At 40.2% G+C, this 26105-nt stretch overlaps 1 protein-coding gene across 1 annotated transcript; it reads left to right on the top strand.

The window, feature by feature from the left end:
• Positions 1-220: 220 nt before the first annotated feature.
• UTP6 (UTP6 small subunit processome component) lies at positions 221-25261 on the top strand. Its single transcript, XM_035027772.1, has 19 exons — positions 221-436; positions 1878-1962; positions 4090-4131; positions 4561-4653; positions 5319-5366; positions 5807-5870; positions 8145-8263; positions 9841-9918; positions 10694-10775; positions 11277-11358; positions 12227-12411; positions 13172-13251; positions 13634-13711; positions 16062-16241; positions 18018-18098; positions 18312-18421; positions 19441-19507; positions 22664-22736; positions 23652-25261. The coding sequence occupies exons 1-19, from the start codon at positions 345-347 to the stop codon at positions 23807-23809; spliced, it is 1797 nt and encodes a 598-aa protein (XP_034883663.1). The 5' UTR covers positions 221-344; the 3' UTR covers positions 23810-25261.
• Positions 25262-26105: the final 844 nt, after the last annotated feature.

Here is a 26105-nt window from a genome sequence, read left to right as displayed (position 1 = left end):
TTTCTCGGATCCCCGCCTTCGTCTAGCCTAGCGCGCGTTTAGCACCGCCCCCACGCCGGCTCCGCCCCTCCACTCCCGTCCACGTGAGTAATCCTGCGTCGACCGGGTCCTCGCGGCAATCCCACAATCGGCCACAGAGAAGTGAAAGCCGCCGCGAGGGCCAGAGGGCCTTCTCCAGCGACGGAGGCTGTGGCGGCGGCGGAAGCGGAAAAGGCGGGACCTAGGGCGCACGTTGCGTCAGCACGTGCGAGCGCTAGGGCTGGGTCTCCGAAATAGAAGGTGGGCTCTTCCTGCGCTGGTTGGCGGTTGAGAGGTTCTTTGGTGGGTTGTAGAGTTGTGACCTCATGGCGGAGATAATTCAGGAACGCATAGAAGATCGACTCCCCGAATTGGAACAGCTGGAGCGCATTGGACTGTTCAGTCATGCGGAGATTAAGTGAGAGAGAGCTGAGGAAGTGGAGGGGCTGGGGCGGGCTGAGGGGAGGGGAGGGAGTCTGGCGGGGGCAGGGATGCGAGGGGCACTTAATTGGGCTTATTTTTCTTAATCTGGCAGAAGCCCATTTTCATATTTTGTTGATGCCCAGAATTTCTCCTTCGATGCAAGGTGGTCTGTCCACTACCCACCAAACGTCTGACAGCTCTTCATGGAACCAGTTCTTAGGGCTATAAAGGTGATAAAACTAGGATGCCTACCCATCAGGAGCTACCTGCCTTGTGTGTGCTGGGGGAGACAAATTAAACATTTTGCTTACGGTGCAGCGTACTGTACGTTGATTGTACTAGAGTGTACTGCCCTAGAGATGCAAAGAGTGCTGTTGGAGCCCAGGAGGAGTGGTTAAATCTTTCTAATAAGACTTGAAGATGGGGACTATTTAATTCAATTTCGTGTTCTACCCCAGGGCTTGGCCAACAACGTCTGGCACATGGTTGGCATTCAGTAATTTGTTAGAATTAAGTTGAATATTTTTTAATGGTTTTTTGCATTTTACAATGGTTGTGAATGTAGTGATGTGACTATGGGAGCCTTAAACATTTGTTAGTGAAATGGAACATAGCAATGTGGAGTCTTAATGAGTGTTCAATAAATATTATTATTATTATTATTTTGAGATTTTATTTATTTGACAGAGCACAAGCAGGGGAAGCAGCAGGCAGAGAGAGAGGGAGAAGCAGGCGCCTACTGAGGAAGGAGCCCAATGCGGGACTTGATTCCAGGACCCTGGGATCATGAACTGAGTAGAAGGCAGATGCTTAACCGATTGAGCCACCCAGGCACCCCTGTTATTTTATTATTACTGTTAACTAAAGATAGTTACTAGTCTTGCACATCTTGCGTTAAATTCTTCTAATATACACATGTTGTGTTCTGTCTAGCTAAATACAGTGAATCTCTTCCTGTGAGTCCTTTGTAGTGTTAATAAACCTTCCTAGGTAGAAATAGTAGGGACAATCGAAGTCTTTTTTTTTTTTTTTTTAGTCTGCATGTTGAAAACTCAGAAGTAAGAGGAGTTTAGAAAAGATACTTGATTATTATTAAAACCTAAGTGACCAGAATTTGGAGGAAAGTAAATCTTTACTAGTGTCACATAAAGATACTGTAAAGTACTTAACATTATTTGCTTTGGTGGTGGGAATGTCAGTGGTCCTGGCAGTCTATTAAGATGATTTTCATGGAAGTTTTAAAATACATCCTGATGCCCCTAAGCACACAGAAGTAATCACATAAGAGAATACTTGCTTATGAAGGATAATTATTTGGGAATTTCAGGTTTTGGCAAATGGGTTTTAAATATATTAAAAATAAACTTAAAAAAAACCCAAAGTTCTTTAACTTATGCTCTTTTCAACTGTTACATCTTAAATGGCTTTCTCCTCAGGGCTATCATTAAAAAGGCTTCGGATCTGGAATATAGAATACAGCGAAGAGCTCTTTTTAAGGAAGACTTTATCAATTATGTTCAAGTAAGTGTATAAGTTCATTACATTTTAATCCCTTCACAAATTTTAAATCAGTTCTAGAATGGTGAGCTTGATTCAGATTTCTATAAAATTCTAGAATTGACAATTAAATGGTAATTTTTGACCAGGAATAAAGGTGATTTAGGAATAACTATAGCTAAGGCTATAGTCCTTGGCAAACTGAACTTTTTTTTTTTTCTTTTATAGTGTTAGTAAATCAGGTACTGCCAAATATATTGTGTATCAGGATGTCAGCAAGAGAATTGACTTACTATTTCTTGTGGGTTGGGGGGAGGAGAGTGGGTTTGACAACAATAGATGGTTGGAAAGTTAATATTTATGTGTCTGTAAGTCTGCTACCTTAGAAAGAGGTATGCTGCAAATTCTTCAGTACTATAAATAGATGGAAGATTTGAGTGAATATAAAGTATATATGCTGGACCAATTTTCAGATGGAGAATAGCTAATATGTTGGATGATAAACTCTAGCTTCAGAACCCAGTAGTAAGATGAAATGTTACAATACTGAAGATTCTGACCTTAGATTTAACAAAACAACAGGTGAACAAGTGCGACCTGGCTATGAATCCTATATTTGGAAGAGGTTTGAGAGCTCATAGTAGTTTGCTAAATCAAAATGAGCCAAGAGTATATTACATCAAAAAATATAATCTCTATGTCAACTAAACTTCAGTAATAAGTTTTAGTTTTTTTTTAAGTTTTTATTTAAATCTTTGACCTGAGCCAAAGACAGATGCTTAATGACTGAGCCACCCAGGCGCCCCCAGTAAAAAGGAAAAAGGGAAAGAATAATCTAATTGACTCTATAACAAAAGTAGAGTGTTGGGCAAGTTAGCTGAGGACATGGCAAACAGTAGGCATTGAGAAGATGTTAGTTTGAAAAAAAGTGTTTTGCACTTATCAGACCATGCCTAGAGCATTGTGTTAGGCTTGAGACTACATTTTTTTTTTTTTTTTAAAGATTTATTTGTTAGAGGGAGAGCATGAGTGTGGGGAGGGGCAGAGGGAGAGGGAAGTAAATTTTTTTTTTTTAAGATTTTATTTATTTGTTTGACAGAGAGACACAGTGGGAGAGGGAGAAGCAGGCTTCACGCTGAGCAGGGAGCCTGATGTGGGGCTTGATCCCAGGACCCTGGGAATATGACCTCAGCCAAAGGCAGATGCTTAATGACTGAGCCACCCAGATGCCCCGAGAGGGAGAGAATCTTAAGCACACTTACCCCTGAGTGTGGAGCCCAATATGGGGCTCGATCTCATGACCCTGAGATCATGACCTGAGCTGAAATCAAGAGTCGGACGCTTAACTGATTGAGCCATTCAGGGGCCCTGAGACTACATTTTAAGAACTTTTTTTTTTTTTTAAGATTTATTTATTTATTTGAAAGAGATAGAGAGAGCACGGGGGTGGTGGGGAGAGGCAGAGGGAGAGGGAGGGAGTCCCAAGCGGACTCTGTGCTGAGCCCAACCCCACAACCCTGGGATATTGACCCAACCTGAAACTAAGAGGCGGACATTTAACTGACTGCACTTCCCAGGTGCCCCTATTCTTTTTTTTCAAGTTTATTTGTTTAAATAATCTCTATACCCAACGTGGGGCTGAAACTCATGACCCTGAGATCAAGAGTCATGTGCTCTTCCGACTGAACCAGTGGGAATCTTTTAAGTGTTATGATTTTGATAACATGCATTTTTTGTATCTAAGATGTTTATAACCATGCTAATGCATGGATTTATGAGTTTTGCAGATATAAGGTGAATTTTCAGTGACTGTTAAGACATATACTACAAATTGTGCTTGATAGCAGGTTATCTTGTTTTATATTCTTTTTAATTTATTTATTTATTTATTTTTTAAAGATTTTTTTATTTATTTGACAGAGAAAGACATAGCGAGAGAGGGAACCCAAGCAGGGGGAGTGGGAGAGGGATCATGACCCGAGCCGAAGGCAGGTGCTTAACGACTGAGCCACCCAGGTGCTGCCACCCCCAATCTTGTTTTATGTTCTTGATTTTTATTTATTTTATGATTTTAGCTAAATGTATTTCCTGTATTTAAAAGGTTATAAATGTTAATTGTTTTCTCTTTTTTTGTATGTTTTTTTTCCATAGTATGAAATTAATCTTTTGGAGTTGATTCAGAGAAGGAGAACTGTAAGTAGATATTCTGGAAGTTGGAAAAATTTAAATATTTTATTTATTTGAGAGTGAAAGAATGCGAGAGAGAATGAGCAGGGAGAGCGACAGAGGGAGAGGGAGAAGCAGACTCCCCACTGAGCAGGGAGCCCGATGTGGGGCCCAATCCCAGGATGCCAGGATCATGACCTGAGCCGAAGGCAGACGCTTAACGATTGAGCCACCCAGGCACCCCTGGAAGCTGGAAAAATTTAGAATTAAGCAGCGTGGCTCTGTAGCTAGAACTTTGGTTTGGGAAGCAGTTGGTACTGATAAATTGTGTGGTGATGTGCTCATAATGGATATTTGTAATTATTTGTTTTCTTTATCACCAGTACTGTTTAAGATTAAGAATATTGCTGTGGATAAATGTGATTAAATTGAGGCTTTGTGTATGTCCTTTCTTAGCGCATCAGCTATTCATTTAAGAAGGATGAGATTGAGAATTCCATTGTACACCGGGTACAAGGTGTCTTCCGACGAGCTTCAGCAAAATGGAAAGTAAGTGATCAGAACATCTTTAATTATAAGAGATGTAAAGATATGTATTTTATATACTGTGATTTCAATATTCAATTGCATTATTTATACTTGGGTGTGTCAGTATATAACCGAATTATAATATCATTGTTTGAAATCACTTACCAAACCATTAAGAAAATTGATCTCATTACCTCACCATTATTCTTTGAGGATGGTACTGAAAATGGTAGATTTGATACGTAATTAAGGATTAGAAATTTGGGATTTGTTTGGATAAATCTCTAAGTGAGGTACACCAAAGACCTCACTCACTTGATATTCTTCAAGTGGGCTCTGGGACTGGAATATAGTATATAGAGAATACTTTGGATCTTGGGAATGACAAATTTTGGGTTACTACCTCTGATTGAGACCATTTAAGAGCTGCATTGAACACACTGGGTAGACAACACATTTTGTCTTGGTGCATGGTAGGTGGGAGTGGTGGCCAGATGGAGTTACCATATTTAAGAGATCTAGGGCCTCAGTGAGGAAAAGCCTAATAGGCTGAGCAATGTGTTACCACATTGGCCTTTCTGAAATCTACCTCTGTTTCCAAAAAAAAAAAAAAAAAAAATTAGTGCAAAATTGTATTATATATAAATTTAAAATTCACGCAGCTCACTACATTGCTTTTCTTGCAGGATGATGTTCAACTTTGGCTATCCTATATAGTCTTTTGTAAGAAATGGGTGAGTATTGGGCAGCTGTGTCTTGCTTCCTTATTCCTTCTTTCAGTTAGTCTGCCTTTTAAGTCCCACAGTTGTTTACTGAACCCCATGTTTTCTCCAAAGTTGTAGGGTTAGCAAGTGGGAAAAGAACCCAAGAAGGCTGAACTTCAGTATAATCTTTGTATATCTGAATGACTATGTAAATGGTTTCTAAGCCAGAAAATGATCTTTATGTGTGTATTTCTTCAGTAAAGTTGAAAATTTTTAGATATTTAGGATGTTTACATGTAGTGGTTTAGGTAGAAGAAAACCATGAATGTATCTGTATTTATACGTCCCTACAGCAGGAGATCTTGCCCCATTGGATTTTAAGTTAGTAAGGAAACAGTACCAGATCATTTAGAGATTAGTAACAATGATTTCACTGGATAGGAAGTAGAATTGCTTTTTCTCTTTTACAGGCTACCAAAGCTCAACTTAGCAAGGTATTTTCTGCCATGTTGGCCATTCATTCAAACAAACCAGGTATGGTGAGATCCTCGTCAGTTTTTCTTCTACCTTTTATTTTATTTTATTTTTTAAGATTTTATTTATTTATTTGACAGAGAGATAGTGAGAGCAGGAACACAAGCAGAGGGAGTAACAGGCTTCCCGCTGAGCAGGGAGCCCGATGCGGGGCTCGATCCCAGGACCCTGGGATCACAACCCGAGCCAAAGGCAGACGCCTAACGACTGAGCCACCCAGGCGCCCCCTCTTCTACCTTTTATGTAGACTCAAGCTATTTTGGAATTTACTTTGCTTAATAAACCTACAATATCATTTTGAGAACTTGAGCATAGGTACTTGGCCTTAACACTTTTGGTTTCCAAATAGCTGCCTCTTAGTTCATCCCTGCATATTGTGTACCACTTATTGCGTCAGGTATTGTATTTGTGGGTAAGAAGGACTAAGTTTCTTCTTACTTATTTGTTTGTTTTTAAAAGTATTTTATTTATTATTTTTTTAAAGTATATTATATTATTTTATTTTTTTAAAGATTTTATGTGTTTATCTGACAGAGAGAGACACAGTGGGAGAAGGAACACAAGCAGGGGGAGTGGGAGAGGGAGAAGGAGGCTTCCCGCCGAGCAGGGAGCCTGATGTGGGGCTCGATCCCAGGACTCTGGGATCATGACTTGAGCTGAAGGCAGACGCTTAAAGACTGAGCCACCCAGGCGCCCCTTATTTTTTGTTATTTATTTATTTTTTAAAAATATTTTATTTATTTATTTGGCAGAGACACAGAGCGAGAGGGAACACAAGCAGGGGGAGTGGGAGAGGGAGAAGCAGGCTTCCTACCAAGCTGGGAGCCCGATGCGGGGCTCGATCCCAGGACCCTGGGATCATGACCTGAGCCAAAGGCAGACGCTTAACGGCTGAGCCACCCAGGCGCCCCAATTTTTTGTTATTTTTTTAAAGGAAGCTCTACATGCAGGGCATCTGGATGGCTCCGTCTGTTAGGCATCTCCCTCTTTTTTTTTTTTTTTAAAGATTTTATTTATTTGAGAGAGAGAGAGCACATGAGAGGGGGAAGGGTCAGAGGGAGAAGCAGACTCCCTGCTGAGCAGGGAACCTGATGTGGGACTTGATCCTGGGACCCTGGGATCATGACCTGAGCCGAAGGCTAGTGGAGGTGCTCCAGTGCCTATTTTCAAGTATTAGGCTCAACCAGGTTCACACAGTACAGGTTACATTTGGCACCAGTTAATTCAGAAGGATACAGCAGGACAGCATTAGGTGTGTATCTTTAGTAGAGTACTCTTAGCAGTTAGGAGGCTGGTCTCTGTTTCCCAAGATGACAGTTCAGGTATGAGGGAATGAGATCACACAAATGGGTTGAGGAGCCACTCTGGCTTGGAAGACCTATGGATGGGCATAGCTTCCAGGGATCCTAAAAAGGACTGTGCTCGATTTCAGGAGTCACATGTTCAAGAAAGCCCAGAGCATTGCTCTCTCTCATTCACAACCCTTCTAGTCCAGACGTGGTTACCAACCATAAGTCGTTTTTACCAAAGGAAATCTTATCTGGTGACATAGCTGACTTTTTTTTTTTAAGATTTTATTTATTTATTTGACAGAGACACAGCGAGAGAGGGAACACAAGCAGGGGGAGTGAAACAGGGAGAAGCAGGCTTCCCGCTGAGCAGGGAGCCCAATGTGGGGCTTGATCCCAGGACTCTGGGATCATGACCTGAGCCGAAGGCAGATGATTAATGACTGAGCCACCCAGGCACCCCGACATAGCTGACTTTTATTAAGTTTATTAAGTTGGGAAATAGCTTGAGTGTTAAGGTTAATTTCTTATGTAGAAAGACAAAGGTTTTTGATTTTTATTAAGCCTTTATTCCCAACAGGTGTGGTAAAAAATTTATTTTTAAAATTGAGCCATTCAAAAAAAATCATGAACTATTTAATAATAAAGCAAAAGAACGAAATATTTTTATTTCATTGATTCTAAAATGCATAATTTTCCAGCATTTTCACACTTTTAAAATTTGTATGTGACTTATAATGATGTTGACTTCAGATTGGATGAGGCACATAAGTATCCACGGATATTATCATTTACGTCTTTGGTTCAGACTACTCTAAATAAAGCAGTAATACTTTACAGTTAACCACTAGAAACAGTCTCCATCCCCTTTCTCTTTTGGTAAGATTAAAAAAAGTTCTTTTAAGTATTAAAATTGGAACATTGATCTTTTTTGGTCTGACTCGGTCAACTTACTGAAATGAAGTCTGATGTTTTTCATTTATAGCTTTGTGGATTATGGCAGCCAAATGGGAAATGGAAGATCGCTTGTCTTCAGAAAGTGCAAGACAGCTATTTCTTCGAGCTCTGCGCTTTCATCCAGAGTGCCCGAAACTTTATCAAGAAGTGAGTTGTACCTGTAAGATAAGAGAGTGTTGTCTGAGTTTTGGTCCTTTATGGACATACGTTCTTTATTAAGTTAAAAAAGACTCTGATTTATGGAGGCTAGGGATAAGTAGGGATTGCTGCTGGAGAAAAGGGGTAACAAAGATATTTCTTGGCCATTAATAGGTGTTGACCATGTGCAACTTCCATCTTGTTAGTGAGAGATGAGAACTCTGACCTACCCATTATGTTTGGGAGGGGTAGGGAACTGGACCCTACCTTTTTTAGTTGTGGGGCCAGGGTTCAGCCATCTTTATACGTTTTTTTTTTTTTTTTTTTTAAGATTTTATTTATTTGTGAGAGAGAGAGGAGAGCGCACAAGCCGGGGGAGGCGGCAGGCAGAGGGAGAGGGAGAAGCAGGCTCCTCGCTGAACAAGGAGCCCAATGTGGGTCTTGATTCCAGGACCCTGGGATCGAGTCCCGCATTGGGCTCCCTGCTTGGCGGGGAGTCTGCTTCTCCCTCTGACCCTCCCCCCACTCATGCTTGCTCTCTCTCATTCTCTCTCTCTCAAATGGATAAATAAAATCTTAAAAAAAAAAAAAAGATTTTATTTATTTTAGAGAGAGCATGCATGCATGCATGTGAGCGGGAGGAGGGACAGAAGGAGAGGGGAGAATCTCAGGCTGACTCTGCACTGAGTGTGGAGCCAGACACAGGCCTTGATCTCATGACCCTGAGATCATGCTCTGAACAAAGTTCCTTTTTATGCCCTGAGCTGAAACCAAGAGTTGGACGCCCAAACGACTGAGCCACCTAGGTGCTCTACGGTATAAACATTTTTTAAGAACTTGTTATTTTCGGGCGCCTGGGTGGCTCAGTTGGTTAAGCAACTGCCTTCGGCTCAGGTCATGATCCTGGAGTCCCTGGATCAAGTCCCGCATCGGGCTCCCTGCTCGGCAGGGAGTCTGCTTCTCCCTCTCCCTCCCCGTTTGTGTTCCCTCTCTCGCTGTGTCTTTCTCTGTCAAATAAATAAATAAAATCTTTAAAAAAAAAAAAAAAAAAGAACTTGTTATTTTCACATGTCTTGTAACAAAGTTCAAAGTCCTAAAAATTCTGGGGATGTCCAAGTTTACATGTTAGTTGTGCATGAGTTTTTCTTCATAATGTTTGACGGTAAATATTTGCCATTGATTTTTTATTTTGAAATAATTATAGATTGACAGGAAATTATGAAGATAGTACAGTGAGGTCCTGCATTCCACTAATCAATTTCTCCTGATGGTTGCATTTTATAAAATTACATAATATGAAAATCAGGAAATCAGCATTGGTATGATGTGTCCATATGGTTCTATGTCATTTTTTTTTTTACATGTGTAGATTTGTGTAACCACTACCACAATCAAAATACAGAGCTGTTCTGCCATCACAAAGATCTCCTTCCTTACAAATGTTTGCTAGTTTCATAACAAAATATTATACTACTCCTAGACTTTCCCAGATCTGATACTTAATGGGTGTAAAATGACATCTTATGTATTTCTGATAAAAAGAAATTATTTCCAAAGGTTTTTAGTTTATTTTTTCCCTTGTGTAGTACTTTAGGATGGAGTTGATGCATGCTGAGAAACTGAGGAAAGAAAAACAAGAATTTGAAAAAGCCAAAATGGATGTGGTAAGATCCGAGTGTGTTGTTCCATGTCAACAATTTGTAGTGTTTCGAGCCTGCTTAGGAGTAAGAGAAAATTTTTGGAAGGTATTTTTGTTCCCAATTTAATGTCTTATTTTGAAACTTTAGAGTTGATTTAATTAAATGGGCTTATTAATAAAAATGGAATTTTGTGCTTTAAAAATAGACATTTGGAGTAATTGAAGTAGTCCTCAAGATTATTTATTACTGATGGAATGGTAAATGGTCTTCTTTAATACTTTATAGTTTCATTAAATGACATACTAATCAGTTGAAGGAGTTTGAGGGGGGGGTTATGAAATCTGTGGTTCCTAGCCTTCTTTCTTTTTTGTTTTGTACAATTTTTTTGGTGTCAGTAATTTTAAAGAAGTTTTAGAATGTTAGAGCTGAAAAAGGAACTTTGCTATCATCTGTTATTGTGGTTTCCAGCTGTGAACTTTTTTATTCAAATAAGAGTTGACACATAAGGATAAGCAAGGTGTGTAAATTCTCACCTGTTTGGGTCTAAGTAGAGAGTCCGACCTTAAGCCGTGTGATCTTGCTATCACTCTAGGAGCCTGAGAGAACTTTCACTGTGGAAGTTCAGTGGTCTGGTTTAAGCTGCACATTTTACAAGTGAGGGAACTGGCCCAGAGAGAGACGTGATTTGCCAGAGGTCATACATATGGCACAGGTAGTCTAGGACTGTTAATTTTCATCCTGGTGCTTTTTCTAGTTACTGGCCTATCTGTTAAGTTATGTTTAATATAATACGCTTTAGGGGAATCTAGATTATCCTGAAGAAATCCTTAAGGGCGAGTTGGCACGGATCATCTACAAAAATTCTGTAAGCATAATTAAAGGTACGCATATTTTGAAATTTTATTTATGATGGGAGAGTGAAACATTCTATTTATAATAAGAAAGACCTTTAGCTAACTTGGAAATTTTCTATTAGAAATTCTGTTAGACTGTGCATAAAAATTCTGTACGAATAGTGTTCTCTTTCTTTAAGAAAAGGTTGATTGCCCCTTAGGATATACTTGAACATTTCAGTGAGTTTATTGAGTACTTTAGTCACGGGGGGGTGTTGAAAAGAAACAGGTGATTTAGAACATTTCTTTATATCGGGAAGAAGTTTAGAAGAAAGGAAGAACTTATGAATACTCCCGAATATCAATAATGGTTTTGATTGTGTAGTGGGTGCTTTGTTTATCTGTTTTGTCCTATTTCTTAATTAAAACCCCAAAACAAAAGAACTCTAGCATATAAGAAAGTAGTACTTTTTTATAGAAGAAAGTGATACTTTAGAGTAAAATGAGACTTGAGAGTCTTACTCCCTTCCCCCACTTTTTAAATTTTAGGTGCAGAATTTCATGTGTCACTGCTTTCAATTGCACAGCTATTCGACTTTGCCACAGACCTGCAAAAAGAAATTTATGATGAGTAAGTAAAGTCATGGAAAGGTGAATATGTCTATTTCTAATCTTGTGGCAAAAGTTTGAGATTGGGTGTTTAGAAAGGGGGAGAGAAGTTACCACGCTAAATCCTTGGAAGAAAGCAAAGTTTTAGGACTGTTGTATCATAGTAAGTTATATAAAAAAATAGATTGCTGGAAAAGTTGTTTGACACCCTTATGGGCTTCCCTTGGGAAATAGTTTGTCTTTATTCAATAACAGATATCCTACAGCTTATATCAAAATGTATATTCCTGCTTTGCTGGCATGTCTTTTGTCCATAAAATGAGAGTGGTCCTTGTGAATGTTTATAGTTGATTGCTGCAGGTAATTTTATTCTTTAATGTTTGAGCATATGGTTTGAGAATTATTTGCAGCCTACCTTATGAGTACTTCACTCTTACGTAGCACCCCTTACTTTCACAGGAGATAAAATAGAACATGGATCAGTTTGCTCTTTGGATTTTTCAGGGCTTTGGTAGAGGATTAGGTTGTGCTTTTTCTTTGCCTCTATTATAGAAAATCAAGAGCCTGGATATAATAAGGTTCTCCAGGGCTTGAAGAGAATTGTCTTGTCACACATACCTGTTGATTTGACTTTGAGAGCTAACTTGAAAATTAACATTTGAGAATGATATCTAAAACATTCTGAAACCTAATGTGGCACAACTCTGATCGATTGACAAAATTTATATGGTGAGTGTGAAGCTATCTGGAGAGCCTAGTGGGGAGTTGTCTCGTGGTAATGGAATTGTTAAAGGGGTGTCCTGGGTCCGTTTTTAGAGCATAGGGAACTGTCTCTGATATTCTGAGTTAGTCTCATGTCACAGGGCTGACACGAGTAAACTACTTTGCAGCCTTCAGGCTCTGCACACAGATGACCCTCTTACTTGGGATTATGTGGCACGGCGAGAATTAGCGATGGAGATGCAGCCAGCCGGAGAGCAGCCTGCCACGAAACAAGCCAGAGCAGTGGAGGTGGGCCGGAAGGAGGAGAGGTGCTGTGCTGTGTATGAAGAGGCAGTAAAGACTCTCCCCACAGGTGAACTTTGCCAGACCTTGGTGTAGTATACAAGTGGTAATATTCACAAATGTGAAACTGAAGCTTCTGTTTCTGTTTCCAAAATCAGTTTTCAGGAATCTTTCTGTGGTAGTTGACCATGTGCCTGGCTTTCCAACTTCTTGTTTGCTGGTGGAAGATGGAGCTTTTAAGACTTTCCTCGACAGTAGTGATGTTTATGTTCATCTGTTTGGGGGAGATGATACTTAGGAAATAGTAATTCAGAAGATTGTCCTTCCCTAATTATCTTTTGACACAGATTTACTTTCAGATTTTGTAATATGGGAGTATTAAGGTAGAAGGGATATATAACATGGATGAGGCTTTTACTTTTTTTTTTTTTAAAGATTTTATTTATTTATTTGACAGAACACAAGTAGGCAGAGCGGTAGGCAGAGAGAGAGGGAGAAGCAGGCTCCCCACTGAGCAGGGAGCCCGACGCGGGGCTTGATCACAGGACTCTGGGATCATGACCTGAGCCGAAGGCAGACGCTTAACTGACTGAGCCACCCAGGCACAAGCGCCCCCGAGGCTTTTACTTTTTATGTGTGGTTACTCAGTTGCTTTTCCCCCCAGTGTTTGAGATGTTGATTGGCTGTAATGGGAATAACTAGTTTTTTTTTTAACAAGACTAGTTTAAATTCTTCTTCTGGGGAATCTTTCCTTCACAGAAAAGATGTGTGATGACTGTTAAACAGAGAGACTGGCGATCTGATCAGTGTAATCTCTCTGACTTTTCCAGAGGCCATGTGGAAGTGTTATATCAACTTCTGCTTGGAAAGGTTCACTAAGAAGACCAGCAGTCAGTTCCTCAGAGAGAGGGTAAGGGACTTAAGTTACATGCTTATAGTGGCTGACTAGAAAGTGACTGTTTTCTGGAAGAAGAGCAGACACATGGCTCCTTTGGGGCCTGGGACAGCTTCCAAGAGCTTCATGCTTAACCTAAGTTCTTTCTCTTTGTGGGTGACCTAGTCATTCTAAAGGTCTGAGTCTGCTGCATCCTTATTCGGGCCACCTGGTTAGGAGGCGCTCTCTTACTGGACTGTGCTTGGTGCCGCTTTTTGGCTGGTCTAATCATAAGTGAAACCACTTCAAGTTCCTTCTCTCTGTTTTCAGAAATGTGCAAAACTGCACTTGTTCCTGTCAGAGGCCAAAGACCCCTACTGGGATGTTATAACGAACTGAAGGATTTTTCTGATTTCAGAGGCTGGAAAGAACCATGATGGCATTCAGGAAGGCACATGAACTCAGACTTCTACCAGAATTCCAGTACAAGCAGTGGGTAAGGACACATTCACTGCCAATAACACATACTTAATTCCAGTTAGTTCCTGCTGGTGTCATGTGTTTTTAATATATAGTTATATGACTAAGCCCATTTGGAAGTTTGGAGTGGAAGATGTAGAGACATTACATTTGTCTCTCAGTATTTGGTGTATGCCAAAAGTGAAATGTGTACCAGTAAAGGGAGGAATGTTATATAGTGGGAAACACTCAGAATAAGGAGTCACAAGTTGGATTTATTTTGTTTGTCTCCTCATCCATCTTTTCCTGAACATCCTTTTCCTGAATATATGCCTGACCCAGAATAACAATTGGTATGGTAACAATAAAGACAAATTAGATGTGTTCCTATGTTTCGGAAGCTGATATTTTAGTAAGAAGCTTATTAACCCATCCCTGCTCTCTGGGGTGGGTAAGGATTATTACGGTGACCAGGATAATGTGCTGAAGGAATACATAGTCTAGATCGGGTTTTGTCACTTAATAGCTAGGTAACTTGGGCAAGCCACTTAACCTTTCTGAGTTTGTTTACTTGATTTTAAAATAGTGATAGTTATCTTTTTTTTTGCCAGCTCACAAAGTTCTTGACATGTACAGAAATGTTCATACGTTAACATTTAAAAAATACTTTTTACATATAGCTAGGTAATGCATATACTAGTTTGCTGTATTATACCAGGACTGAGATACCCTTTTCCCATTATGGCATCTATCTGGGAAAAATCCCAGGCTTGGATGAGTTCAGCTGCTCCCATTTGAGCTATTGAATACTGGCAGGACAGTCACCCCCTATAAATTTAGGTGGACTTTGCTTTGAGTATTGCTGTGGCAGCCCTGCTCTCTTTCTGTAGTGACTATTTGGTCATTCACCACTCTGGCTATTCAGACATCCTCTGCTCCCCAAATCTCTGATGCTGCCCTTCCTAAGCCTACTACCTCATTTACCTCATCACTCTGGTGCCCTTGCCTTTAATGAGAGCTGCTCAGTATACTGCCTCTAAACTTAAAATGCTTAGCTGATTCCTACATCCATCGTTTTTCCACATTATTCTCCACAGAATGAGCTTTAAAAACCGATCAGATTATTCTGTGGCTTCCACTGTCCTTTGGATAAAGCTGGTCATTCTCCCTAATACGGGTTGGCCTCACTTGCCAGTTCTCTAGTATACATTCTACCCCTTCAGCCATGTTGAACTTGGATTTCCTTTTGTATCCTTATGAGAACATAAGCTGTCTCTTATGCACATGCTTGTTGGGAGAGCCTTCTCTAACTAATGCCTACTCTTCCTTAAGCCTAGCATAAATGGTGTTTTCTGTCTCATAGCTGCCATAGACCCTGTTGGGTGTTCCTGCTTTGTACTCTTATAGCATGTGATTCTTTTTCTGTCAAGGCAAGTATCAGACCGTCTCTACTTCTAGACTTGAGGCCCTGGGGCAGTGGAGAACGTACCTGATTTCCTCATTATTAAATCTAGCATGTATAGCGAGCAATAAAAATGCTTGTCGAATGAACAGACTACATATTGCCATTTATTTGCTGTTCCACAGTTTTTTAAAAATTGAATTGGTTTGGGGCGCCTGGGTGGCTCAGTCGGTTAAGTGGCTGCCTTCAGCTCAGGTCATGATCCCAGGGTCCTGGGATCGAGCCCCGCATCGGGCTCCCTGCTCGGCGGGGAGCCTGCTTCTCCCTCTCCCTCTGCCTACTTGTTCTCTCTCTCTCTCTGTCAAATAAATAAATAAAATCTTAAAAAAAAAAAAATTGAATTGGTTTTAGTTTTTTTCCCTCTTCTGTTAAAATAGTGTGGATTTAAGCATTTTGAACATGTAAGATTTCCTTCTGTGTTGGCTTATATTTGTTAAAATTTCCAAGTTTAAGATATGAACACTTCCATGACTCTTGTTACACAGTGTCAAATTACATTTCAGAAAAATGGTACCAGTTGATTGTGTGCCCAACTCCATTTGAATGAATAAACATGTTTCATTATCAACCCACAAATACTGGTTTTGTCTGATTTTTATATTGTTTGGTGGGTGTGGGTTTTATTATAGTGAACTATTAAAAACTTAACTTTCAATCTAAATTATTTAGGCCCTCTATTTTGTATGTCTTACCTATTTTTTGGTAGCCTTTAGGAATAAGAGCAGGCAATGGAAGAGAATTTGATTGTTTACTTTGTGCCTGTTTGGCAGCCATTGCCAAAGGTTAAGTGGAGATGATGTTGAAATCACTGCCTTAAATGAGGTCTTTTTTTGTCTCCCCCCCCCCCCCCCCCCCCCCCCCCCACCCCACGTAGATGATCTAGCTTTCAGTGGATAATTTTCCAGTGATCCTTTGTCTTACCCAGATCGAGTTGTTGCTGCATCAGGACTTTTTAAAGGAAGCTCTGGAGGTAGCAGTAGCCGGGACTGAATCGTTTAGAGACTCCGTGACGATGTGGCAGATGAAGCTGCAGGTGCTGATTGACTCTAAGAGCCCTGATGTAGCCGGGCTTTTTGAAGAAGCTTTTGTGCATCTGAAAGCCCAGGTCTGTGAGTTGGGTCTTTTGTATTTCATTGTGTTTGGGAAACCTTTTGAGACTGAGCCAAAGCTCATTTGAAGTGTGCTTGTCTGATGAGGGCTGGCCCTAGAGTGCATGTGTGCCTATATCAAGGGTCAGGAGTGGAAGAATTCTCTTCCATTTACTAGCCTATTTCTAATTTGTTATTTGAAAAATGACTAAATAAGGGGCACCTGGGTGGCTCAGTCATTAGGCGTCTGCCTTCGGCTCAGGTCATGATCCCAGGGTCCTGGGATCGAGTCCCGTGTCAGACTCCCTGCTCAGTAGGAAGCCTGCTTCTCCCTCTCCCACATCCCCCTGCTTGTGTTCCTTCTCTCACTGTCAAAAAATAAATAAAATCTTTTAAAAAAAGAAAGACTATATGAAATTCTCTATTTTATTTTGACATCTTATAAGTGAGAAATACTGAGTATTTTTCTCCCTTGCTTCCAAAGCTGTATTTAAGCCAGAGTTATGTATTTTATTTTTTTAAGTTTTTATTTACTTGAGAGAGAGAGCAGGGGGAGGAGCAAAGGGGAAGGGACAAGCAGACTCTGTGCCTAGTGCAGAGCCCAATGCAGGGCTTGATCTCACGACCCTGAGATCATGACCTGAGCCAAAAGCAAGAGTTGGACACTTAACCGACTGAGCGACCCAGGCCCCTCCAAAGCCCGAGTTTTAAACAGACATATATATATATATATATATATATATTTTTTTTTTTTTTTTTTAAGATTTTATTTATTTATTTGTCAGAGAGAGAGAGAGCACAAAGCAGGGAGAGTGGCAGGCGAAGAGGGAGAAGCAGACTCCCCGCTGAGCAGGGAACCCAATGTGGGACTCCATCCCAGGATCCTGGGATCATGACCTGAGCCGAAGGCAGATGCTTAACTGACTGAGCTACCCAGGCGTCCCTAAACAGACACATATTTCTAAATCTTAAAGCTTTGCAGTCAATATTTTTTTAAAGAGATATTTATTTATTTATTTAGAGAGCAGAGGGGGAGGGTAAGGGAAGGGAGAGGGAGACTCTCCAGCAGACTACTTGCTCAGCGCAGGCCCGATTTGGGGCTCGGTCCCATAACCCTGAGCTTATGGCCTGAGCCAAAATCAAGAATCGGACACTTAACTGACTGAGTCACCCATGTGCCTTCTAGAATCTTTTTTTTTAAGATTTTATTTTTAAGTAATCTCTGCACTCAATGTGGGGCTTCAACTCACAACCCCAAGATTAAGAGTTGCACGCTCCTGACTGAGCCAGCCAGGCACCCCCTTTTATATTAGTAGGAAAAAAGTATTCTGGAAGTTAAAGTGGGGAAAAAATCTTAATTCTCATTTGTGTGTGTCTCTGGGGCATGAGTGAAGATCAGATAATTGAGTTTGGATTAAGTAGTACTTGTGTCGTAGGTCTTAGACAGCAGAGATGTGACCTGGGTAGCTGTGGGTCTGACCAGCTATGGACACTTCATTGCTTAATTCACAGATAGCTGATGGTAATAACTGTAGGTAGTACTCCAACAGAAGGGTGCTAGTTTTGACAGGAGAGTGCTGCTTTGGGGGTCTTGGTCACAAGTCTGTCTGTGCTCTGGCAGGCCATCCCTACTGGGCACTGAGAATTTGGTCATGGTGAGGACAGCCTGGGAGTGAATCCGTATTTTACATATTGAGTATCTCAGTAGGAGCCTGTCTTTATGGTGACTAGTTTTCTGAGCATAGAGCTAAGCCATCAATTTCTAACTTTTTTTTCTTTCTCACTGTGACCAGGTCTGTCTGCCATTGTGGATTTCTTGGGCACAGTGGAGTGAAGGTGCCAAAAGCCAAGAAGACACAGAAGCCATTTTTAAGGTCTAGGCCTTAGGTTCTGAGTCTTGTGGTGGGTGGGGAATGAGCAGATAGGTTCACTAGTTGGCTAGTTTTAGGGTTATTTTTATAGCAGATGTTCCTAAAGCACTGTTAATTGAGCAGCCTGGGATGGTTCTGGGAAAATTTGTTTTGATATTTATAAATATCCTCATGTAGCTTGTGTCTTTTTTTTTTTTTTTTTTTTTTTAATTGTAGAAAGCTCTCTTAGCCGTCAAAGGTGCTAACTCAGTCACTCTGAAGGATAAGTACCTGGATTGGGCTTACCGAAGTGGTGGCTACAAAAAGGCCAGAGCTGTGTTTAAAAGGTGCTCACAAACTTTCATCACTGTTACTCGTCTCCCCACCCCTCACTCAGCCTCCCATGCCCAGGTTATATGTATGGCAAACAGTATCTGAGGAAGTAATCCAAGAGATTTTTTTCAGAAAGTCTTTTGTTGAACAGTAAAAGCAGTTCATACCTATTGGTGGAAAATTAGAAAAAGAGGGAGATAACTATTAATTCATTGTAATCAGGAGAAAAAAACATGCTTAATGTATCATTTAAAAACTTTGTTTTCGGGGCACCTGGGTGGCTCAGTCAGTTAAGCGTTTGCCTTCAGCTCAGGTCATGATCCCAGGGTCCTGGGATCGAGCCCCGCATCAGGCTCCTTGCTCAGAGGGGGGCCTGCTTCTCCTTCTCCCACTGCTTCTCCCCCTGCTTGTGCTTTCTCACTCTCTCTCTCTGACAAATAAATAAGTAAAATCTTAAAAAAACAAAAAAAAAACCCTTTGTTTTTGCATGTTTGAGATTATACTATAATCACATTTTGTATACCGCTTTTGTTGGTGAACATTGCACTGGCCTTTTTCCTGTCAGTAATAGTTCTTCATGAATGTCATTCATTAGAAATAGCTGTATGGTACATCGCTCTGGGGATGTACCATGGTTTAGATGGTCATAGTAATACTGCTTTGGTGAACATTTTTGCACAAATATTATTTGTTCATACTGGAAATTACTTCCTTAGAATATATTCTTAGAAGCGGAATTATTGGTCTCCTTCAGAAAGACCTTGAGATGCAGTAGAGGGAACTTTAAACTATAAAAGTGGGGAAGAGGAGAACAGGAAGAAAACTGGGTAGGAAAGAGTTTGGTGGGGGTGAAGAGTAAGTCACTGGACACTGAAAGTGTTGAGAGTGACTGGTGGTCAAATCCAGTGTTTGTGGCCAGGTCTTTATTAAACCATGCGTTGTGGAGGCACGGGCATAGGGATGTAGTTAGAGTCATGGGATATAAGAGGCTTGTTGTCTCTTTGGACGATAACCGTTTTCTCCTTTTCTGTAGTTTACAGGAAAGCCGTCCATTTTCAGTTGATTTTTTCAGGAAAATAATCCAGTTTGAAAAGGAGCAAGTAAGTGTTCTATTCATTTCTTGTCTGGGAAAATGAACTGGTGGTTACTCTCCTATATGGCAGCATTTTTGTCATTTAAAAAGTTCTCATAGGGGCGCCTGGGTGGCTCAGTTGGTTAAGTGACTGCCTTCGGCTCAGGTCATCATCCCGGAGTCCCGGGATCGAGTCCCGCATCGGGCTCCCTGCTCAGCGGGAAGCCTGCTTCTCCCTCTGACCCTCCCCCCTCTCATGTGCTCTCTCTCTCATTCTCTCTCTCAAATAAATAAAAAAAATCTTTAAAAAAAAGTTCTCATATATAGTATAAATTTCCGGTCCCCTCACCTAACCATTTTTTCATAGAGATGGTTAAGGAATGGTAATCAAGCAAAGAAGAGAAAGTCCATGTCTGGAAAATAGAAAACTCAGATGTCACCTCATAGAGGAAACCCTCCCTACCAGGTTGGGCGAGGTGCTGCTTCTCTGCCTCCGGAGCACCCTGTTTGTCTTTCATATTGGGTCATGAAGTAGAGAGTAGGCAGTAACTGTTTCTGGTGTGGGTTTTTTTGTTTTTTGTAAGATTTGTTTATTTATTTTAGAAAGAGAGCGAGTAAGCATGTGTGCACAAGTTGGGGAGAGGGAAAGAGGGAGAGAACCTCCAACCAGATTCCCTGCTGAGTGTAGAGCCCAATGCAGGACTTGATCTCACTACCCGTGAGATCATGACCTGAGCCGAAACCAAGAGTTGGACACTCAACCGACTGAGCCACCCAGGTGACCCATGTTTCTGGTGTTTTTAACTGAACTTGTGAGTGAGGGAAAATACAGGAAGGTCTCCGTTTAAAAAATAATACACGAGGGGCACTTGGGTGGCTCAGTTGGTTGAGTGTCCAACTCTTGATTTCAGCTCAGGTTACGATCTCAGAGTTGTGAGATTGAGTTCCCTGCTGGGTATGGAGCCTACTTAAGATTCTTTCTCTCCCTCTCTCTCCCCCTCTGTGTCTCCTCACCGCTCTCTTTAAAAAAAAAAAAAAAAAAAAAAGTGTAAAAAATAATACACGAAAATCCAAAGGTGTCTGTAATCCCATCACAGTAATTCAGCCAACCATATTTATTTTAATTTTTAGTTTACTTTCAAGTTTTTGTTTACGTGTATACACACAAGTTTTATTTCTGTCTTCTGTGCCATGTGGAGGTTTTCTCTTACTTTTTTTGACTTAACGTTAATTTGTGAATACATTCCTGTGTTTTTCCATGGTTGTCATCTTGAACGGTTGTGGTGTTATTCTTAAACCCACAGTTTTAACTAGTCCATTACATATAGGTTGTTTCCCAGATTTTTGATACTGAAAACAAGAGTGCTGTAAACATTTTGTTTAGACAGCATTTTTTTCTTCTTTGGAATTCTCTTTTTGAGGTAAATTTCTGGGACTGGAGAGAACAATCCTTTTTAATGGTTTTTTTTTTTTTTAAAGATTTTATTTATTTATTGGAGAGATACAGAGAGAGAGCTAGAGAGCACACGTGAGGGAGAAGGAGAAGCAGACTCCCCACAGAGCAGGGAGCCCGATGTGGGGCTCGATCCCAGGACCCTGGGATCATGACCTGAGCCGAAGGCAGACACTCAACAACTGAGCCACCCAGGCGCCCTTTAATGGTTCTTCATATATTGTAAGATGGTCCTTCAAAAGAAGTGTACTTCTTTATAGTGATAATCAGGAATATCAGTATATTTATTTCCTCACACCCTCTCTAAATCTGCAGTTTTGCTTTTTCTCCTTTATTTTGGTATTTTGATTGGTGTTTATTATTTTTACTTGAATTTTGAAAAATTACTAGTGAGGTTGAACTCTTATTTTTATAGTTTTAATCATTCTGTGGGTCATTTATCTGTTCTTGTTCTTTTCATACAAGAGGTAATACAGCGTAATAATTAGTAACCAGGCTTTGGATTAATAACATAATAGGTATGTGTTTTGGGCAGTTCTCAGCATTGGCATCTTCTTCCGTCAAGAAGGTCATAATATCTGTTTCAGGGATGTGCAGATTACAAGGCCAGGAGGGGGTACTACGTAGAAAGCACTTTGCACAGTCCTGTGCACCTTATGAGCCCTTAACAAAGTGTGATTCTGTTCTTAATGCATGTGTATGATACGGAGTGAAGTTGACTTTCTGTAAAATAATATAGCCTTAGGGAAGAGAAATTTGAATGAGGAAATAGTTACATGACTATACAAGAGTATTTTTAAACTGTAGAGGTTACTCTCCTTTGAAAATGAAACAAAAGAGAATACGTTTAAATGGAAATAGAAGTAAAGAATGAACATTTATTGATTGTAAAGTTAGTACCAGCTACTCTGCTAGGTTCATAATTAGTCAGCATTTTTTTTTTTTTTTAAGATTTTATTTATTTGACAGAGAGAGACACAGCAAGAGAGGGAACACAAGCAGGGGGAGTGGGAGAGGGAGAAGCAGGCTCCCGGCAGAGCAGGGAGCCGGATGCGGGGCTCGATCCCAGGACCCTGGGATCATGACCTGAGCCGAAGGCAGATGCTTATGGCAGACGCTTAACGACTGAGCCACCCAGGTGCCCCAAGTCAGCATTTTTTAATTGAATCCTTGTAGTTGCTGTAAGAGATATCATTATCCTTCTTTTATGGGTGAGGAAACTTCTAAGGTCAGAGGGTTTAAAAAACTCGGGGAAGATTATATAATTAGTATTTATATACTAATATAAATTTGACTTCATATAAAAAGTTTTAAGGTGGACATAGCTAATATTTGCCGGGGCCCAGACACACAAAAGAAAGAAATCCTTAGCCACAGGGAGTAAACCTTCTCCATTTATTTATTTAAATCCTAGTCTTCCCTCAGGGCTTTCAAATGTATTTTCCTGTGAAGCTGCCCCTGTTCCCCCAACTGAGAATCAATTAGGCTTTTTTCCATGCTGCCAGAACAGAGTGCTTTTATCACCGTTTGACATTGACTTCACTCTGGTGAGTGCTGCGTTTGAGTTTTCTCTGGATAAGGTGAGAGCTAGGCTGTGTTCGTCCTAAACCCTGAGCCTTCTCCCCTTCAGATACCTAATAGGTGGTAGCTGTTTTAACAGTGTGGTGGAAAGGAATTTGTGACATTATGAATTAGGCTTTTGAGGCAAGATTGTCTGATTATTTTTGTTAGGAATCCTGCAAGATGGCGAACTTAAGAGAATATTATGAGAGGGCTTTGAGAGAGTTTGGATCTGTAGATTCTGGTAAGTAAACTTCAGTTATAGACACATCTGTTTGCAGGTGTGGTCTGTAGCCCATCAGTATGGTTAGAACAGTGCTTAACTCTTTTTAGGTCATGGCCCTCTTTGAGAATAAAACTTACATCCTTGCCCTGCCTTCCCCCTTACTTTGTGTGTAAATACTTGCAGACATAATTTGGCTTATAACTTCAAGTTCACAAGGTCAAGAGTTTATGGATCTTCCATTAAGAACTCTGGAGTAGAGAACAATTTGCTTGGCTTGGTTCTCTAAAAAAATGTGATATTTGTAAGGGAAAGGTTAGTGTAGGTCAGAGTAAAAGTGGGAGTGATAGGAAAGGGGTAGTGGGATGCTAACTGACATAAGTTGTCATTGGCTGTTGCCACACTGTCCTCATTTTTATAGGACTTGTGAAACATTTCTGGGTATAGGTATGTCATATAAAATCTGTTTACTTATGAACTCAGAAACAGTGTCTAGTAGTTAAACTTAGATTAAAAAAAAATACGTTAGCTTTTACAAAGTTTTAGCAGACCTTCTGGTGAAATGAATGAAAATGGCATTTTTAATAAGCCAAGCAAGTTTTATTAGGCACATTTAGAGTGAATGTATTGAAGCTCAGTTTCACCTTGAAAGAGACTGAGCAAAATCCTCCCTCTAAAATATTTAGTATTTTTGGTGTATGAACTACATAGACTGTCATGATTTAAAGTGAAGTTTTCCACTTTAAAAAAAGTTTGATGTGCCTTAGTGTAAAGAAGCTGAGAGAGGTATTGTTTCACTCAGGGCTCTAGGGAAATGACAGCAACAAGTTGTTTCTTAGAAATCTTACACTGAATCAATATTAAATAAGTTTACATGATAAAGTCTTGTCAGTGATCTAATTGTATGTTTACAGTAATTTTTCGTTCCTTTTAAAGATCTTTGGATGGATTACATCAAAGAAGAATTGAACCACCCACTTGGTAGACCTGAGAACTGTGGACAGATCTATTGGCGAGCCATGAAAATGTTACAGGGAGAGTCAGCAGAGGTTTTTGTAGCTAAACATGCAATGCATCAAGCTGGCCATTTGTGAGAAGAGGGAAAACACAGCCAACTTTGTGAAATAGTGTTATAAGCCCTCTGGCCAGATTTGTGTTGTGGGTTCTTCTGCAGTTTGTTAAGAGATGGCAGACAAGATGGCGGTCTGGTTTTTGGACATGCTTTAATTTTGTTAACTCGTTAATCTTTAATTCCAGAAAAGAGAATTGCTATTTAGTGGCCCAGAGGCTACTTGTTAAGGCCGGACTTACTGTAGGTCCTAAATGTTTTCCAAAATGTATAGAAATCCTAAACTTGAGTTTCTTTTGTTACCCCTGGTCAAGAATGAGTATCTCTAATCTGGACCTAGGGGGCCAGTGAAAGTGGAGGAGAAAGTACAATTCCATTTTTTCTTCTTATTAAAAAAGTATACATGGTGTGCATTTGTTGTAGGAAACATGGAGTGAGCAGAATAATGTGGGGAAGAAAATAAAAGCATCCCGTAACCTCATCCTCTGGAGTTAAACTTACTTCCTTTATGAGAATTAGATTTCTACTATTAGATCATTTACTCATTCATTCATTCATTAAGTGTTCATTATTAGCAGGAAAGAAGAGAAGCTTTTTGGGATGGAGGTAGGGGTTGGAGGAACAGGGCTGGACATCCCGAGAGAGCTTGTTGATGCCACAGAAGAGGATTCTGGGTATTGGGGTCAAAAGACCTTTGAGAGGATAAAGACATTATAAAAGTGTCTTCTATCCCTGGGACTGATCCTTAGAGAAGTGTCTACAGTGGGGAGGCCCAGCAACAAAAGGAGGGCAATGGGTAGGGAGTAGATTAGAGCAGCAGAGAAGGCCTTCAGAGGCAAAGGTGGAGGATGGCTTGGAGCAGAGAGGACATTCTGGGAGCAGGGGAGGCAACTGTTTGAATTTTACATCCTTTAACTGAACATTGATGTCACTGGGAGAAGCATTCAGTTTAGTTTGACTTAATATTGTTACACTTGTGTTATTTTTCCATGTCATTAAATAGGCTTAAAAACATTTAATGAATTTTTAACATTCTATTGTATAGATGAGCCATGACTTACTTTGCTAATCTCTTGTGATTGGACCTTGTCATTTCTAATTTTTTTCTTATAAATGCTGTTGATGAAGATTCTCATAAATCTTTGTCACATCCCTGATTATTTAGGAGATTGACATTTGATGGTAGAATTACTGAATTAAAGGATATAACTTTTGAAGAATATTGACATGTATTGCCAATCTGCAATGTATGAGAATACTTTGAAGCAGTGTAGGAGAATGTCAATACCTTTACCTGTATTGGGTATTATGTTTTAAATTTTTACCATTTGAATAGGTGAAAAGTGGTATGTCATTGTTCTGATATGCAATTTTTATATTAATGAAGTTAATGTGCTTTTCCTGGTTCTCTTGTTTTTTAATGTTGACTGTTTTCTAAACTTTTTTCTTACTAATTTGAAAATTTTTTAAATATTAATTTTTAGTTTGTCTCTCCTTTATTACAAATAATTTGCCCCTAGCTTTTTGTTGTTTGTGTGTGTGTGTGTGTGTGTGTATGTGTATGTGTATGTGGTGGTTTTTGATTCCCAGAGGATATTTTGGCGTGTGTATGACTTCTGTTGTTGAAAACCCTTCCTCTTGCTGAAGAGAACTCTTTTTTTTCCCCCCAAGGAGTTAACTAAATTTTCTACAATGTGGTTTGTGGCCAGTCATTTTTCTATTGATTTGTGGTACTTTTTTTTGTTTTAAGATTTTACTTGAGAGAGAGCGCACACGAGCAGGGAGAGGAGCAAAGGGAGAGAGGGAGAAGCAGACTACCTGCTGAATGGGGACCCCAGTGGGGGCCTTGATGCCAGGACCCTGGGATCATGACCTGAGCGAAGGCAGATGCTCGACCGACTGAGCCACCCAGGCGCCCCCCCCCTTTAAAAGATTTATTTTTAGAGGGAGAGGGAGAGAGGATCTCAAGCAGACTCCCTGCTGAGTGGGGAGCCCAATGCGAGGCTCAGTCTCATGACCCTGAGATCATGACCTGAGCCAAAGTCAAGCCGCAGTTGAGTTAGATGCTTAACTGACTGCACCACCCAGGCGTCCCTGTGGTACTACTTTTATTACATATTAAGTTCCTATGATATTAGAATCTGTTTTAGGACATTTTTACTTTGAGCTTTTGTACTCTAAATGTTTGCTTGCCACTTGTTTTAAAATTTCCTCTCTCACATTTCCATTAAGAAAGTTTAGCATTCTAAATCCTTGATGGCATTTTTGTTTTAGGAAGAAGATACATGTCAAGTTGCTTTTAAGAGATGAGAACAAAGAGG

Source organism: Mirounga leonina, unplaced genomic scaffold (assembly GCF_011800145.1).
Source record: "Mirounga leonina isolate KUSES-001 unplaced genomic scaffold, KU_Mleo_1.0 Mir_200, whole genome shotgun sequence".
Lineage (NCBI taxonomy): Eukaryota > Metazoa > Chordata > Mammalia > Carnivora > Phocidae > Mirounga > Mirounga leonina.
This window is presented reverse-complemented; position numbering and strand designations above follow the sequence as displayed.